The sequence below is a fragment of the Dunckerocampus dactyliophorus genome, chromosome 1 (assembly GCF_027744805.1).
Source record: "Dunckerocampus dactyliophorus isolate RoL2022-P2 chromosome 1, RoL_Ddac_1.1, whole genome shotgun sequence".
Lineage (NCBI taxonomy): Eukaryota > Metazoa > Chordata > Actinopteri > Syngnathiformes > Syngnathidae > Dunckerocampus > Dunckerocampus dactyliophorus.
The window spans coordinates 41,797,741-41,814,533 of record NC_072819.1 but is presented as its reverse complement, the minus strand read 5'-3'; the positions used below and the strand labels follow the sequence as shown (position 1 = coordinate 41,814,533).

At 39.1% G+C, this 16,793-nt stretch overlaps 1 protein-coding gene across 1 annotated transcript; it reads left to right on the top strand.

The window, feature by feature from the left end:
* The first annotated feature begins 2,182 nt into the window (after window positions 1-2,182).
* Window positions 2,183-15,413, top strand: g6pd (glucose-6-phosphate dehydrogenase). The gene is made up of 13 exons (XM_054780608.1): window positions 2,183-2,338; window positions 6,263-6,384; window positions 10,168-10,205; window positions 10,762-10,870; window positions 10,955-11,172; window positions 11,327-11,485; window positions 11,881-12,006; window positions 13,324-13,417; window positions 13,496-13,682; window positions 13,773-14,008; window positions 14,130-14,206; window positions 14,944-15,036; window positions 15,118-15,413. The coding sequence occupies exons 1-13, from the start codon at window positions 2,317-2,319 to the stop codon at window positions 15,206-15,208; spliced, it is 1,572 nt and encodes a 523-aa protein (XP_054636583.1). The 5' UTR covers window positions 2,183-2,316; the 3' UTR covers window positions 15,209-15,413.
* Window positions 15,414-16,793: the final 1,380 nt, after the last annotated feature.

Below are 16,793 nucleotides of genomic sequence, written 5' to 3'. Positions count from 1 at the left end.
ATACGAACACAAGCCGACTGGTCTATATTTTATTTTATTTTGCCTTGTAGTCGCTCAATCAGTATTTATACTGCTACTGTACATGCTTGACCAGTAGAGGGCGCTGTGACACTGCTAATGGGATCAACAGAGGCAGCGTTAGAGCTAATGGGACCAACAGAGGAAGAGTTAGACGCTGGGGAGATAAAGCTAAATGGAAAGCAAAATTATACAACCCGGACAGAGCGTGTGATTAAAGTTTATGAAGAGTTAATAGGCCTGCTAAATTCCACACCACCCACAGAACACTACCTCTTTTAGAAGAGTCTAACGACGACGACGATTTGAAATTTCAATAGTTAAACTGAAGAAATAATGGATTTGTTGGCTCTCTGTATTGTTTTCTACTGATTATTGTTATTGCTCTTTTTTGCAAAATAAAAATTGACTGAGTATATCTTTTGCAAGCGTTTCCCCATACTTCAATGCAATAGGTCAGATATGGAACAATCATGGTGTTATGCAAAATATACATTGCTTTGTAATCCAGTGAATCCTTTACTTTATGTAACAATGCAATTATTTTTGATGTTTTTACCTTTGTGTACTGTACATGTGATTTCCAACGCAACTTCTCGTCCAGAATGGCACAAATTTACCGAGAATTCCTTAAACTATGCATCAAAAGTTCTACGAAAATCTGCGCAGTAGATTTTGGGAAATCCTATTAGCAGACAAATATAATCATTTTCTCTAAAGGAGATTCTAGTTCGCCCATGGTACAGTTTTACTATCATATTGGCCTATTTAGGGGCAAAAATGACCACTATGAGTGAGTCTGTATTTAAAAAAAAACATTTTTTGCTACTTTTTTCGTTTTTTCTCATAAGTATAAAAATATCCATTCATTTATTATTTTTCAACCCAGTTTGGTTGCTCACTGAACCTTTTGGGGGGAGAAACTACCTACATTCTCAGCGGTCTTTCATGCACTAGAAATATACTCCCATATCAACATATTAACATTCATTTGCTCTGTTAGGGTGCAGTCAGCCAAGCCAGAGAAGCAGCTGACAATTTATGAGTTATTGTGGGGTGATGATAGCCTGTACATACAATATGCAGGTATATATACAGTACATGTACATGTTAGCTAATGTAGCAGCTAGACAAATGCTATTCTTCTTCTTCATCATCTTGTTTTTTTATTGCCGGTTGGCAAGCAACTTCTGATGTCATTTACCGCCACCTTCTGGTACGGAGTGTGGATCGACCTCCCCCACCAAAAAAATAATACTAATAATAAAAACAAACAACAGGTAAATCCTAATATTCTCTTTCTCCGATTTCTTCTACATTTTTTCTCTTTCATTATTATATTTACTAAAATGAATTAATACATGCTCTATGTTTTCCATTTTATTACAATTGTCACACAAGCCTGTACTGTTTTTCCATCAGTTTAGTCAACTATTTAGATATAGTATACCCAAACCTCATTCTCGTAATAATAGCTTCCTCTTTCTTATTTCTACTAGTTTCCCTTCTTACTCCTACATATCTCTGGATTTTATAATATAACATTTATGAAACGAATACACAGCGTGCTGCTGCACTGCAGCGTGAGGTATATACATGAAAGACACTCGATTTTCTTCCCTGGACTTTTTGATTATCAAAAAAATTTTAATAACTACGCTGTTGATTTTTAAAATAGATTTTCACAACCTAAGTTATTATAATATTTTGTAGTACGCTTGTCTGAGGGTCGATCACAGCTTTTGTCTTGACTCAATGTTAAAGCAATGAGGACCAAAGGCACTATTTTCAGGTATAAAATCTGCTCTAACTTTCAATATTTGGAGTAGAGGTAAGTGAATGAGGTATGAAATTAAAGTTCAAGTTGTGCTTTATCAGAAATAATTACTCACAGATCTGATTTTACATATTTCAAAATGTTAAAACTATCTACCTCTTCTATATTTTCTCCACACAGTTTAATCCGAAGCTTTTCTTGAATTTTCCTTCTAGGGAAATTCAAAACAAATCATTAGCGACAACACACATAATTATTGCGCGTGCGTGTGTGTTACGTGGGGCGTGGCTTGCAGCAGCAGAGCAGGAAAAGGGCGGGATTTTAATGCTTAGCGCACATTCAAATGTTATCGCCCCCCATGCAGTACCTAACCAAGGCAGACAGTACCTTTACCTACCTGCCCACTTATCATGTTGTACACAAGCAAGTGCGCGTTCACGTGTGCGTATTTAAGAGAACGTAAACGCATCCGTACAGTGTAGCTCCGCCCACTAGCGAAGCCGTGACGTCACCAGGCAGCGATGGGAACTCGAGCGAGCGCTGGTGAGTTTCTCTCCAAACCAATAAAATCTCACAATTCTGCCGTGTCACTTGAATAGGGAAGTATCGACCCTGAGCTCGCACCGCCCCTGCTTGGTGGCGTGTACCCTCCGTTTTCACATACAAAGTGTCTTGTTGTCGTGCTTGTTTGTCAGGGATTAACAGCTGGTTTGTCTGCTCGTTGACGGGAAAGTAAGTAGAATGTTTCACCGTTTAACTTGAATTAGCTTGTGGTTAGCTAGGTGCTGTTTGCTAGCTCGGAAGAGGCAGCTTGTGTTGTCATAACACCACGTGAAGCTAAGCACTGATGACAGGACGCTTTTAGTTGTTAGTCCACCTCACAGTCCGCTGCAGAATATCACACAGATGTTTTTAGTTGCACAAACTACAGTATTTGTTTTATTCTGGAGTTTAGAAGCTATCTTTTGCCATTTGACCAATCATGTGAAGTTGGGTTGTCTATCAAGGTGTACAGCGGAACGGTTGAGCCCTGCTAAATAGGGGATTTGGTGGAGGATTTGTCTTAATATAATTATACATGTTTGTCTCGGGCTATTTCTGTGAGCTGTAGTGACCATCTGACCCCAAATCTACACGTTATTCCGTGTTGTTTGTAATGTTAATTCTATAATGAATTGAAATGACCGTTTATTGCATGTAACCCCACCCTATGCTACAGAGATGCAATGTGCTGAAAGACCTGAAGTAATAATCGCAACTTCCTGGTTGGCAACAAGCAAATCATTGTTCACTTTCTTACATAGTCTTTGCCAGACTCTTCTTTGAGTGGTAAAAGTACAAGGAAGTAATTTTGATTATACATTCTTTGGCATATGTCCATTTTCTATAGGCTTGTACTCATTAGGGTCATGGATGAGCTGGAGCCTATCCCAGCTGACTTTGGGTGAGAGGGGGCGTAAACTCTGGACTGTACACCAGCCAATCACAGGGCACATATAAACAAACAAACAACCATGCACACTCACATTCACACCTATGGACAATTAGTCCAATTAAGTCCAGGTCTCCAATTAACCCAACATACACATTTTTGGGATGTGAGAGGAAGCTGGACAACTTGTCTGATATATTTATGAAGCAATATAATAATTTACTATATCAATGTTGTGATTCCCAACCAGGGGTACCCGTACCCTTATTGGTACGTGAGCAAATTGCAGGGGTACGTGGGAACATTTAATTTCCAAGATGATAAGTAAATATTCTCAGTCATTTCATATTAAGCCAGACAATAAAATGGAACGTGTGCGCTACAACTAGTTTCCCCAGGGAGACAATTACCTGCGGCACAGCTGCGCCAAAATCATAACAGCTATGTTACACTCTACTTTTGGAGAATTATCAACACGTATGAGTGAGGGGGTACTCGTGGTGTGACAAAAAAGGCTCTGGGGGTACGCAAGACAAAAAAGGTTGGGGAGACAATGTACATTACCCACTCAACATTAATATCAAAATAATATCATTTCTATAATTAAATTTATTGTAAACCATATACTTCATGCTAAATGCACAATCCAAGCCCTAAATATGCCTCACACTTATGAAACACATTGTAAATGATACAATTTATAGGTAGTCACCACTAATGAATGATAATCGATATAACAGGTGAATCGGATTCACAGGGTAGCGTGACAAACGATCTTCCATCTGTTGTGGGGCCTCCTCACCTCACTCTGAAGCTGCCAGCGGTGGTACGAGTCTTCCCTGCGGTGTAGGCCGCGGGTCGTCTCGGCTAGTTTACGGTCATATATTAACTTGTGTTCACCTCACTGCAAGTTTTGAGCCCAGATTATGTAAGTTTTACTTTTGTGTCTCACAGCAACTGTGGTCTTTTCAAGGACCGCCAAACAAGAGCGAAATCGCAACGCTTGACATATATGTTGTGCATTTTACTTGTGTTAATAAATTATTACGGACTTATGATGAATGAGATGTGTTTTTTGTGGAAATAAAACAGTCAATTTTCACAGAAAAAAAATTGTACCAAATTGAATTGAGGGCTGCACTGTGGCCTAGTGGTTAGCATGTTAGCCGCACAGTCAGGAGATCGGCAACATCTGGGTTCGAATCTCCATTGGGCAGGACTCTACATTGTTCGAATCTCCATTGGGCAGGACTCTACATTGTTCGAATCTCCATTGGGCAGGACTCTACATTGTCCATAAGTATGAAAGTGAATGGTTGTTTGTCTACATGTGCCCTGCGATTGGCTGGCAGGGTGTACCAGTCCAGGGTGTACCCCACCTCTTGTCCGAAGTCAGTTGGGATAGGCTCCAGCACACTCGCGACCCTAGAGAGGATAAGCGTCATAGAAGATGGATGGATGAATGCTGAATTGTTAATGTGCGGGGATCCACTGTAATGGTTCCATTTAGAAGAAACCTTCACCAGCTTTCACAACTAAATGTCATCACAAACACAAGGTGAACATGAGCGGCATCTGCATTATTTGTTTCTTTAAAACAAAACTTGTATTGGAAAGTTTATGTTTCAAGGTATTTTAAAAAGCGTACTTATTTTCTCGTCCTACATTGATTAAATGTATTTGCAGACTGTTGGTGTTGGCAAATTCTAGGGATATAAACCTCTTTGTCATGGATGATTCCATTTGAATCTAGAAACATAGGTTACTATACGATTTAAAAACAAAACAAAACAAAAAAAACGATATATTTTCAAAACGGAGCAATTCGATACAATTTGATACAGTGAACAAATGATACGATTTGATTCTATGGTGAATGTTTGTTAAATAAAGATGCCAATTACAGTATTTCCATATGTGTAAAAGAGCACATCATGTCCCCAAGCATGTTGTAAGGCACTGTCAAAAATAAACAGAATAACATGTCAAATGTATTTAGTGTTAGACACAGACCAAAAAGAAAGACTTGCTGAATGAACGTCTTTTTGTTTGATGGGATCAGCATATTACATTCTATATTTTATATCAATGTTTTTATAGCTGTTACATTTGGAACATTTAAGTTTTAACATGTCTTAACGTGGCTAGAAATGGAAGTGGAGCCACCAAACTAAGATTCATTGTATACTGTTTGCAATGACATTAAACATTCATTTATCTATATAAAGCATGGCAATGAAAAAACAGAAGTCTTAACCTTCAGTCCAATCAATAATACAAAATAAAGAAATAGTACAATTCCCCTTAAATAATGACACATCTCTTCAAAAGTGGTATAAATGTGCCCATGCACAGATAAGTAAATAGTGTAATGCAATGAAAACGCTGTATTAGCTTTGAAAAGTAAACAATCCCATACTAAATGTCATAACAACAGTAAGTGTGCAACATTTCGGACTGAGCATAGTGTTTTCAACACTCCAGGTAACAAAGGTGCAACATTTCAAAGTAAACAAGTTACCGTACAAAGCAAAAGAGTTACCATACTCGCCTCTGTGGTCTGGCTAGTCAAGTTTTGCTTCCTCCTTGTAAAATCCAAAGATGTTCCAAACTTTTTGTTGTTGTTCTTGATGTGTTGAAAATTTTTCACGGTTAATAGCTAGCGCAACTGCTACTACTTACTGTACATCCATTCTTGTCTTCAGTCATGGCAAGCTATGTAGCATGCTCTGCAATCCTTTAGCCGGCAGCCCAGGCTCTCGGATTGTTTAAAAGACACTTGGTCAACTGTTTGCTTCTCATCATGAATTACGGCTGATTCTTATCGTTGCAGGATGCTGCTACCGGCGCAGCCGAATCGTTCGCTTGTCAAAGATCCTGATATCCGGTTGCATCGGTTAATCGTTCATGACCCTAGCAAACTCCTGTTTGACTGTGTTGCTATGTTTGTTGTCCTTGTGTTTGCTTTATTAGGTGGTGCAACAATGTTTTGATTTATATATGGCTTTGTTTGATTAATTTTTTCTTTCTTTCAGAGAAAATGAGTACCATTCCCCTGTCACGCTCAGAGGTGTTCGGGGAACTGAGAAAGGAGCTGCATGATGATCAAGAGTTCCGACACTCCGACGCTCATATATTTATCATCATGGGGGCTTCGGTAAGAACTGCGGAGCGGACTTATTAAGTTTAAGCATCTTTACACTGACACCATTGTGACACCTCAACAAATGGGGGGGGTTCAATCAAAGTCATTTACATATTCATTGGCTGCAGAACTGTGAAGAGGCGGCAGCCCACAAAGAGATTAGCATAGATGTCATCTATCACAACAGCAGTTTTATCAAAATAATCTCCATTAAAGTAAGAGCATGAGAATAAGAGAATCTCAGTGCGAAGGATCTTTTCACTCTTATCCACACAATGGCTACTTGTGAAGGTAGCACTATGTCCTATGTTTTCTGAAATAATGGCCTTTGCTTTAAAAGATGCATGCCACAGTTAATGTCCACATACATCGTTCGCTTGTGCGTTTGCCCTAAAATAGAGATAAAACAGTATGCATATTTCATTTAACGATTATGATTATGATCATGATTATTGTGACCACAAATGATCACAATTACCAATATTACCAATATTGTTCAAATTTGGTAAAAATATGCTTCAACCGTGGTCCTTTTGTGAGAGCAACATAAATGCTGTAGCGCATTGGACTTGTTCTTATGTTTGTTGTGAAAAAATAACTTGAGGTAGCTTTAAAAACCCAATTTACAGTGGATCCTCGCATATTCACAGTTCAGCATTGACCCCACAACAAGCACGGTTGTAGCGCTAGCCTGATGACCAGGCGTAAGGCTACACTGTGATTCCAATTCCATCCGTTTTATCGATCATCTTTCATTATCATTCATTAGTAGTGAGTCCCTGTACATTTTCCATTTTAAAAAGTATACACAGTAAGTGTGCGAGGCATATTTTAAGGCTTAAACCTGGATTAATCTTCTATGAATTCATCTTGTTAGCTTCCTTCACTGTGAGCGAACAATGAGGGAGGTTGTTGGAGCTGAATCTAATCGAATAATTACAACAGTCCCTTTTATTGCAAATGTTGATCCGAAATTGGAGGAGGACGTCAACGTCAAGCAAGCAGGGGGGCTTGGAGGGGGAGGAGCGAGCATACGGTGGCGGCTCGATGCAGCAGCATAACCCAGGCTTTGTTAGAGTTTAAAAAATAGGCATTTTTATGGGCGTCTCAATTACTTGTGGCTTTTCACTATTTGTGGGTGGTCTTGGAACATAGTGGGAATCTACCGTATAATGGACAATGGGCTATGTTGCTTCAGCTATGCTGTACAATATAATAATAGTGAAGTAAAGCTGTATATAATGATCATAATGCTTATTATGATCATTATTTTATTTAAATACTTTTGTAACAAAGAGAGCCTCCCTCCTTATGAACACCGTACTTCTAATAAACATGTGGTAGAGTCTGACTGGCTCTTTCCCAGATGACATATTAGATTTATTAACTCTTAATTGAAACAAACATTTGGCATGGTACAGTAGGTGATGTCGGTAGAATTTATGGAGATGTTTGACTTTGTGCCAAGAGCGTGTGAAACCTGCTCCATCAGCCTTGTCTCTCGCTCATATCAATTATTTTCACCACGATATGCTGTCGCCATTCAAAAATTGTGCAGTAATTGCACATGACCTGATTTGAGGAAATGTTGAAAGTGATTTCACCAACCTTCTGCAAACAAGTACTGCTCAGTCATCCAAGGTTTCAAAAGCAACACCTCAAGGTTCCTCGTGGTTACCATTTTCAGTGCCTTAAAAAGTTCCGTGTGGAGCTAACAGAGGCTGTTAAACTGATTTTTTTTTTTTTGCTGCTTTGAGGCAGTGAAGAGAAGAAATAGCAGTGCAAGAAGCAGCCTCAGACATGTTTTGCTGTCATACCACTCCTAGAAGTCGTTTTTTTCCCCCACAATTTGTCAAAAGTAGCTTTATTCCGCCACAAATCACAATGGTTGTTGGTAAAAGTGATATCTAGTTTCCAAGTTTCAAGTTTTCCTCTTGTTTGAATTAAAATGCGTACTACTGCCACCTGCTGGCATTAAGAGGAATCTCCATTCTGATGCTGTATCTTTGCAAGTTTGATAGCCATAACAATCAAACTTTTGAACGAATGAGTGTATTTGACACTAATGCACACTTAAGTAAGAAAACATCCTACAGATGTCATGAGAGCAATTTCCATTTCACTGTTTCCACACAAGCATGCATGTATTTCTAGCTGCTGCCAGTACAGTTTTTTTTGTCTTGCTCTGTTTGCTCTAGGGTGAGGTGATTCTGTTGTTGCTATGTCATTGGCTGTCAGCATTTCCTTTCAGGTTGAAATAAAGGAAAGGACTCAACTGTGTGCTGTTACACGAGTTGAGCTTGTTTGCTGATGTATAGTGTGTATACGTATATACACGGTATGACAGTCTCTGAACCTGCAGAAATCTTTACAAGGATCTTCTTTTCTATGTATATTTTGAAATAGTTAGTCGTAGGTGAAATGGAAATTCCATGGTTGTATTTGTTACATTATTGAGGTACAGTATAGTGATGATAAAATGAATTTTAGATCATGTTTTTTTTTTTCCTTGATTGATGATTTAATCCTGGTTATGGGGGGGTGGGAGACACAAAAACCTGACGTGAATATCATAGTTTTATTGTTGCTGTTTGCAAAATCCGCACACTATTTCTGCTCCACAGACAATTGATAAAGTACAGGAATTTTGGAAATCCAATAATTATCGTTACCTTTTGTGTCCTCCGCCATCACATGCATTGATTAGTGTGGGAAGCGGCACCTTGAATGCCTACTGTTTAGCTTCTAACATACACCAGCTGCAAAGCAAGAAGCGAGACTATAGTTACTGGGCCAAATTACTCCATTTGAATAAAACTTTAAGTTAATTATGTATTGATATGTAATTACTCCACATGAATAAAACGTTAATTAGGCATAGATATCTTAAAAAAAAAATGATGTGGTGCCCAATCATCAATATTGTTACCACCGACATTAATGTTTTGTGAGCGCCACCCTTTTTCATGAACTTAACATTGTACAGTTACCTTTTTACACGTTTTATAAGATGCAAAAAATAAACAAGTTCTGAGTGCACCTCGACTTTAAATTTTGACACCCTTGTCAGGTCTTCAATCAGCAGGTTCGGAGAACGAACGTGTCTTATACAGTATACGCTGTGAGATAATGTACACAAGCCGGTACAATTATTTTTTTCATTTAGTTATGTCAACAAGAAACACGAAAAGATAAGGTTTGGTAATATATAACTTGATCTGAATGTCTGGCTTGTTTATTGCTAATATGCCAGAAATGACTTGTCATGCATGAAGAACTCACCAAATGTTAAAATAGGTGCCATACACTAAAAGTGATGATTGACTCAAAACCAATAATTATATATTTTTAATGGCAGAATATTTAATACACATTAAACATTGGATATCTAATTGAACAAGGTACCTAATGATCTGGTTTGTTATACTTGTGCTTGTGAGAACTTATAACATGCTGTTTATAATTGTTATATATGAGATAGGTTTAAAAAAAAAAAAAAAAAAAAAAAGAAGAAGAAATGGCACCTTTGGGTCATCGCTACGTTCCTGTGTCACATCATTTTACCCATTTCGTCAGTTTCTCTGTTGTGTAAAAAAAACATTTCTGGAAGTTGTTTAAACTGTGATCCATACTGTACACGGTGTGCAAGAGGATCTGCTCCATTTCACATCTTTTTCATGTGAGAAGTAATCACATGCGCCTGCACAATGACATGGCAGGGTGACGTTAATCATGTTACACAGAACCTGTCCTGCATTTTAAATGCTACTTGTGTTTGTGTGTCTGGGCCTGTAGGGAGATCTGGCCAAGAAGAAAATCTACCCAACTCTGTGGTAAGTAAACCTCTAAACCGTGAAAGTTCCTCACTCCAGTCAAATTGCATCTACTACTACCACGGTTCCAGCATGGACCTCTAGAGCAGTGGTTCCAAAACTTCTTACTGTCACGTACACCTCCAGACATTTGACTTGAAGCCATGTACCCTCTACTTCTGCACACTTTAAAAACATCGTCACTAACTTGAAATATCGATCATGATTAAATAGGTAATTCATTTTATAGAAAGTAAGTAATTGTGGTTTAAAAATGTGTATTTTGCATGGTCAAATTTTGATGAAAGTTTTACATGAGCACTGATAAATGGGCAAGTATTCGTCCTACATCTTTTATTTCAGCTGGATGTTAGGATCCTTCCGTTTCAATGAGTTGAACTTGTGCTTCACTTTTGTCCACTTGCAGTCACTATGATTAAGGTCTGCATATTAATTTGACAACATACAGCAATAAAGCCTCATTTTCGGGGGAATCCCCACTCTCTCCTCCTGACACGCATATACATTGACAGGTTTTCACAGTGCGTGGGTCTAGAGCTTTTGATTTCTCTTCCAGGTGGCTGTTTAGAGACGGCCTCCTCCCAGAGAAGACCTTTTTTATTGGCTTTGCTCGCTCTGACCTGACTGTTGATGCTATTCGAACTTCCTGCATGCCATATCTCAAGGTATTTAAGAGCCAGAAAATAAACAGTGTACCTTTTTGGTAGTGTTGTCATTTTTCTGTTGTAATTTCACTTGCTTATGTTTAGGTGGCAGACAATGAAGCAGATCGGTTGTCAGTCTTCTTCAGCAGGAACTCGTACATAAGTGGAAAATATGCAGATGAAGACTCCTTCTCCAACCTCAATAAACACATTCTGACTCTGCCTGGAGGATCTGAGGCAAATCGTCTCTTCTACCTGGCCCTGCCACCCACGGTCTACCACAGTGTTACCAAGAACATAAAGCACCGGTGCATGAGTGAAAAGTCAGTCCACACTTTGTTCCTCAGCTCTTGCAGTGTGTTGGTGTATGACTGAATGTTTGTAAACAAGGAGACGGACTGGCTACTTTCATATTGTGCTGTGTATGTTTGATGCATGTATAGCATGGTGTAATAATGCTCCATCTGTTCTTTGTAGAGGCTGGACCAGAGTGATTGTAGAGAAGCCATTTGGGCGAGACCTTCAGAGCTCTGAGGAGCTGTCTGCTCACCTCTCTTCCCTCTTCACTGAAGACCAGATCTATCGTATTGATCACTACCTTGGCAAAGAAATGGTGCAGAACCTTATGGTGCTCAGGTAAAAGTTCTCAAATGTTTTCTTGATTTTTTTTGATAAATAAAAAAACTGTAGTCAGGAAGTTGCAGTAAACCATTTGTGTTCATATAAAAAAGATAAAATTTGGTTTTGACAGTTATCAAACTAAATGAATGCTGACAATATATAATAAGTACGAGTATAAAAATACAGTTTTGGGTGAGAGGCCTCTTGCCAAAAGTTAGCTGGGATAGGCTCCAGTTCACTTGTAATCCTGAACACGGAACAAGATAAATGAAATACTTCTCTTTCACTGGCATTCCCTCTCCATGTTATACTGCACACCCAAGAGGCCATTCAACAAAGATGCTTGTTGTCATGAACAGCTGTGCTTTTGTGTTTCATGCTTCTGTAAACTCATGTGATGTCCATTGCAGGTTTGGAAACCGCATCTTTGGACCAATCTGGAACAGGGACAGTGTGGCGTGTGTGGTCCTCACATTTAAAGAACCATTTGGCACTCAGGGAAGAGGAGGATACTTTGATGACTTCGGAATCATCCGGTGAGAGGCAAAAATGGAAGAATTTGTTTTTGCTCTGCAATCAGACTTTTTTTGCTTATTCTGTTGGTCAATGTTCCCTCTAAACTGTGCGCGTGCGCAATCGCACACTGCTCTCGCGTTCTCAGCGCACAGAAAATCCATGCAGAGCCCAAAATACGTACATTCCAACCTGAACTGTAAATGAAATAAACACATAATTTATTCTGTACCAGTTTGCAATACAACTCTGTGAGTGACAGGTGACAACAAGCGGTAACAACATATAACACAACGACAAACACTGGTATGTGTTTACTTACGCCGCCAATCAATTAATTAACAGCGCGATATGTAGCACATGCTGCTGTTTTGCAGGTTAGCGTACAGTTAATGCTGCAGCGGAGTTAAGAGAGCTAAATGCTGCTTGCTAACCCCATATTATGGCGAAACGAACGGGCAGTGCAACATCCACTCACTAAACCAAAGTTAAAAAAAAAAAAAAAAAAAAAAGTGGTTCTGTTAAGATGGACTGACTGTCGGAGTATGTACAAACAGTAGAACAAGAGGTGAAACAGGGTGAAAATATTTATTTTTCAAATGAGAAAGGGCTTCTCTAAAAAAAAAACATGCTGCAAATTGGCAAGCCAGTTTTCGGAGTGAAAAGTGTGGGCTGAATGTGCGGCGTAACTGTGCATGTTTTGCTCCCATGCTTTTATTTTGATGGCCGAACATACCGGATACACGAAGTGTTACGCCCAGTTTGTGTTGCTGAAAGGAACGGAACAACAAATATGGCATCAATGTCAAGTAAATTTCCAGGATGAAATAGTGCCACAACAGGCTGCTTTTAAAACAGAAAGTGAAAGTCAGATTAGGACATTAAAGTACACCTAATTAACAGTATGAATACAAACAATATAATACAAGTTTCAGATGGTTAATTGTATGAGACCATGTCTTGTTTTGTCTGAGGTTGAGAATCAAGAAAGATACAGCACATTGTGGAATCCTCCTTGCCGTCTGTTTGAAACCAGTCAAAGACAAAATATGACAGAATGGAAGTTCTCAGGTTTCTCGGGCTTTGGACAGGTGTGATACTACAGTGTGCACATCTGATGGTACTCACAGAGGTCCAAGGAACGCTCAAGTCGTTTGTGTGTATGCTCAGATACTTGGATTGGAAATTAGGAGGAACATTGCTGTTGACCATTCATTGATGTGCTGGTGTGTGTGCTGATGATTTACTTGATCAGTTCTCATAATTAACATGATCCCTTGTTAGATGGTAGGCGTCACAGTTTCTTTTCTGTGAATGTCTGTTCTCTTTGTCCTCATTAGAGATGTCATGCAGAACCACCTGCTCCAGTTGCTGTGTCTGGTTGCCATGGAGAAACCAGCCTCCACCAGCTCTGATGATGTCAGGGACGAAAAGGTGCAATTGGCAGAATATCACTGTTTTAGCTCTAGTTTAAAAAATACAATATATTTCAATCTCTTTCTACTTTTGAAGGTCAAAGTGTTGAAATGCATCAATCCAGTGTTAATGTCAGATGTGGTGCTGGGTCAGTATGTGGGAGACCCAGAGGGCGAAGGCGATGCCAAATTGGGTTATCTTGATGACGCTACGGTTCCTAAAGGATCCACTCAGTCTACATTTGCTACAGCTGTGCTCTATGTGCACAATGAGCGCTGGGATGGTAAAGTTGTGTTGCCCTTCATTAAACATCCACAAAACCCCCCCCCCCACATTTTCTGATTTAAGAGCGAACAAATCGTTTTCCCCCTAGGCGTTCCTTTTGTCCTTCGCTGTGGAAAAGCTCTAAATGAGAGGAAGGCTGAGGTGCGGCTGCAATTCACAGATGTCCCGGGGGACATTTTTGGAAATCAGTGTCACCGTAATGAGCTGGTGGTTCGTGTACAACCCAATGAAGCCGTCTATGCTAAGATGATGAGCAAGAAACCTGGTGTGTACTTCTGCCCTGAGGAAACTGAGCTGGACCTCACCTACAAGAGCAGATATAAGGCACGTGTTGACTCATTTCATTGTACATTATCACCAACTACTTTGCAGACGAAAGGCAATTGTGCAGTGTAGATTTAAAAAAAAACTTTCTATCCCTCAAAACATAATCTTTCATTTTCAGGATGTGAAGCTTCCAGACGCTTATGAACGTCTCATTTTGGATGTTTTCTGTGGGAGTCAGATGCACTTTGTACGCAGGTCTGTATTTTTTATTTTTTTGCAATTAACATTTTATTAACATTTATTTTATAGTGCATCAAATCTTCAATCACAACATCCTTGTACCCCACCCTCCACCCAAGGCCATCACATCATTGTCCTTAATTCACAGCTGAAGCAACATAGCCTTTAGTCCATTGCAGCATTGTCCGTACAAGTCCCATACTTAGTCCACATCATTAAAGCCTTATGATTGTCCTGTCCGTTGTCCATTGAACATACCATACAAGCCATCCTATGATTCTATAAAACAAATAAAAGAATGAATGTTAACTGATGCAAGATGAATAAATACATCATAACCGAATAATCATAACAGTAATAGTTATATATTAGTTGTATTATGTATATATTATTGCACTACAAATTAGATGTGATCTCTTCTGTTTTTATTTATTCATTGTTATTCTCTTTTATTTTTCTTATCTCTCATGTCTTGCCTTGGTTGTTTTATTTTGTGATTAAGCAATTCAGTTCAATATGATATTTTTGCAGAGCTGCTGGAAAAGTGAATTTCTCTTGGAGTGTAATAAAGTATCTATCTAATAATAATAATAATAAAAATGAAGAAATAAGTAACCAAAATAAACAAATTATATTGATTAAACTGTTGTGCAGACATGGGAATTAATATATTTTACCCCAAGATGGCGCCATGGCTACATCTTCAGTACTCTGAATGTTCACCTTTTTAATAGTAAAAATGGTCTCTACAGTGACGAACTAAAAGAGGCCTGGAGGATCTTCACACCTCTCCTTCACCAAATAGACAGAGAGAAGCCAAAACCTATTCCTTACAAATATGGAAGGTAAGCCACTGTTTGTCCTTTTATTGGAATCCACCTGTAGACAGCCTTCTTTTCTTCTTCTTCTTCTTCTTCTTCTTCTAGTCGAGGCCCAGCAGAAGCAGATGACCTTGTAAAGAGAGTTGGATTCCGCTATGAAGGCACTTACAAATGGGTGAACCCCAACAAACTTTGAGTGGTAGTGAGCTGAGGGAGGAATATAGGTAGGTAGGTAGGTAGGTAGGTAGGTAGAATGGTTTGTGGGGTGTAGCAGGGTGAGCCATGTCCCAGCTTGAACTGTGTGGCTCCTGTGATTTTCTCAGGTAAAGAGGTTATTTCTGAGTTACTTTACTCGATGTTCAAAAGACTGCTGAATTTAACCAAGCCGACATGAGTTGGTCCCACTATGTGGTTGCTTATAATTTTTTATACTTTATTAATTTGTGGGACCGTGTCAGTTTTCAATAGACAACAAATCAGCTTCACATGCTCACATAATTGCCAGTTTTGTGGACCTCAGCTGAGGCAAATGCTGTACCAAAGATGGTAAGTGAACACAGCATGTTAACAGAAGATTGTACACAAGCCAACATTACCATTGTGATTGTAATACTCCCAAGATTTTGACTCTATTGTATTGATCATATTAGTAGAGCTTGCTTACTTTTTTTTTTGTTGCCTTCCCTGTGTGGGACCAACAACATTGTAGCTGTTGTAAATAAACAGACACTTTAGTTTATGAAGGATATGCAGGCAGTTGTCGCAGCATCTGTATTGGAACAGTCTTAAGTGTCCTCAAGGATGTGAAAACAGGCACTGTCTTTTTAAGTAACCTCCCTTTGATGCTCATTCCCTTTTTTTTTTGGTTACATTTTAACAGGCTTATTCAAGTTGCTGAAATTCATTCCATACTAGAATAGAAGAAACACAGCAAGTCTAAACGTGTCAGCACTGAATGTCTTTATAATGACCATTTGTGTGATACTGTTGTCCACGTGTTCATGTAATGCTAGCAATACTACTTACATGTAATAAACTGCTTACACTTCTTTTTGAATATGCTTCACAATGCCAGTAATTCCTCATATTCAAAGCATCATTCACTGATTTCCTATATTAAAAGATTGTATGATGATTCCACATTGATTTCCTCTTCAAGTATTGTCCCACTTTGGTGCTGGTTGCTTGGACAGATTATTCTTCCAGCAATGTTTTTTGTTGACTGCAAACGACATACATGGCAAGAGTCTGCTGTCAATCGTAGAGTTTTTAACTATTTTGGTGCTTTCCTGACTACGCTTCGGGAACACAAGATCAGAACAGATTGCCGCCACCCTCAACTTGAACTTGCACAGGCCAGAGGTACAGATTCTTTGAAATAAGTTACAAGTGCTGCCAGCTGCTAGCAAGCCAAGCTAACTGGCTAAGCAGGTATTCTGCGAAAATGGCTCAATCAACCCAGGCTTTGTGCTCAAGATGGAACTCAACAAAACTGAAATTCCCCAAAGTTAAATGGTAGTTCCCACTAAACTCGCTTCGCGGAATACCCCTTAAATGTGGTTGCCTAGCAACAATGCGAAACAAAAAGCAGAAGAAAATAATGCCAGTCCTGCAAACCCAGGTCCAAAATCAGAAACAGCGCCATTCTGGCTGACGGATAAGATGGATTTGACATTAGAGGGTGCCTTGAAGAATGTAAATCTGGGTTCAACGTCATGTTTACTTCTAGATGACAAACACTGGAAGTTGTTTCAAGCCTTGAGGGAGGAGATGACAATGCT

Bases quoted from the DNA above. Each gene is read 5' to 3' on its own strand.
- g6pd (XM_054780608.1), top strand. From the start codon at position 2,317: ATGGGAACTCGAGCGAGCGCTG. The intron at 2,339-6,262 runs GTGAGTTTCTCT...TCTTTCTTTCAG, and splicing joins GGGAACTCGAGCGAGCGCTG to AGAAAATGAGTACCATTCCC. The intron at 12,007-13,323 runs GTGAGAGGCAAA...TGTCCTCATTAG, and splicing joins GATGACTTCGGAATCATCCG to AGATGTCATGCAGAACCACC.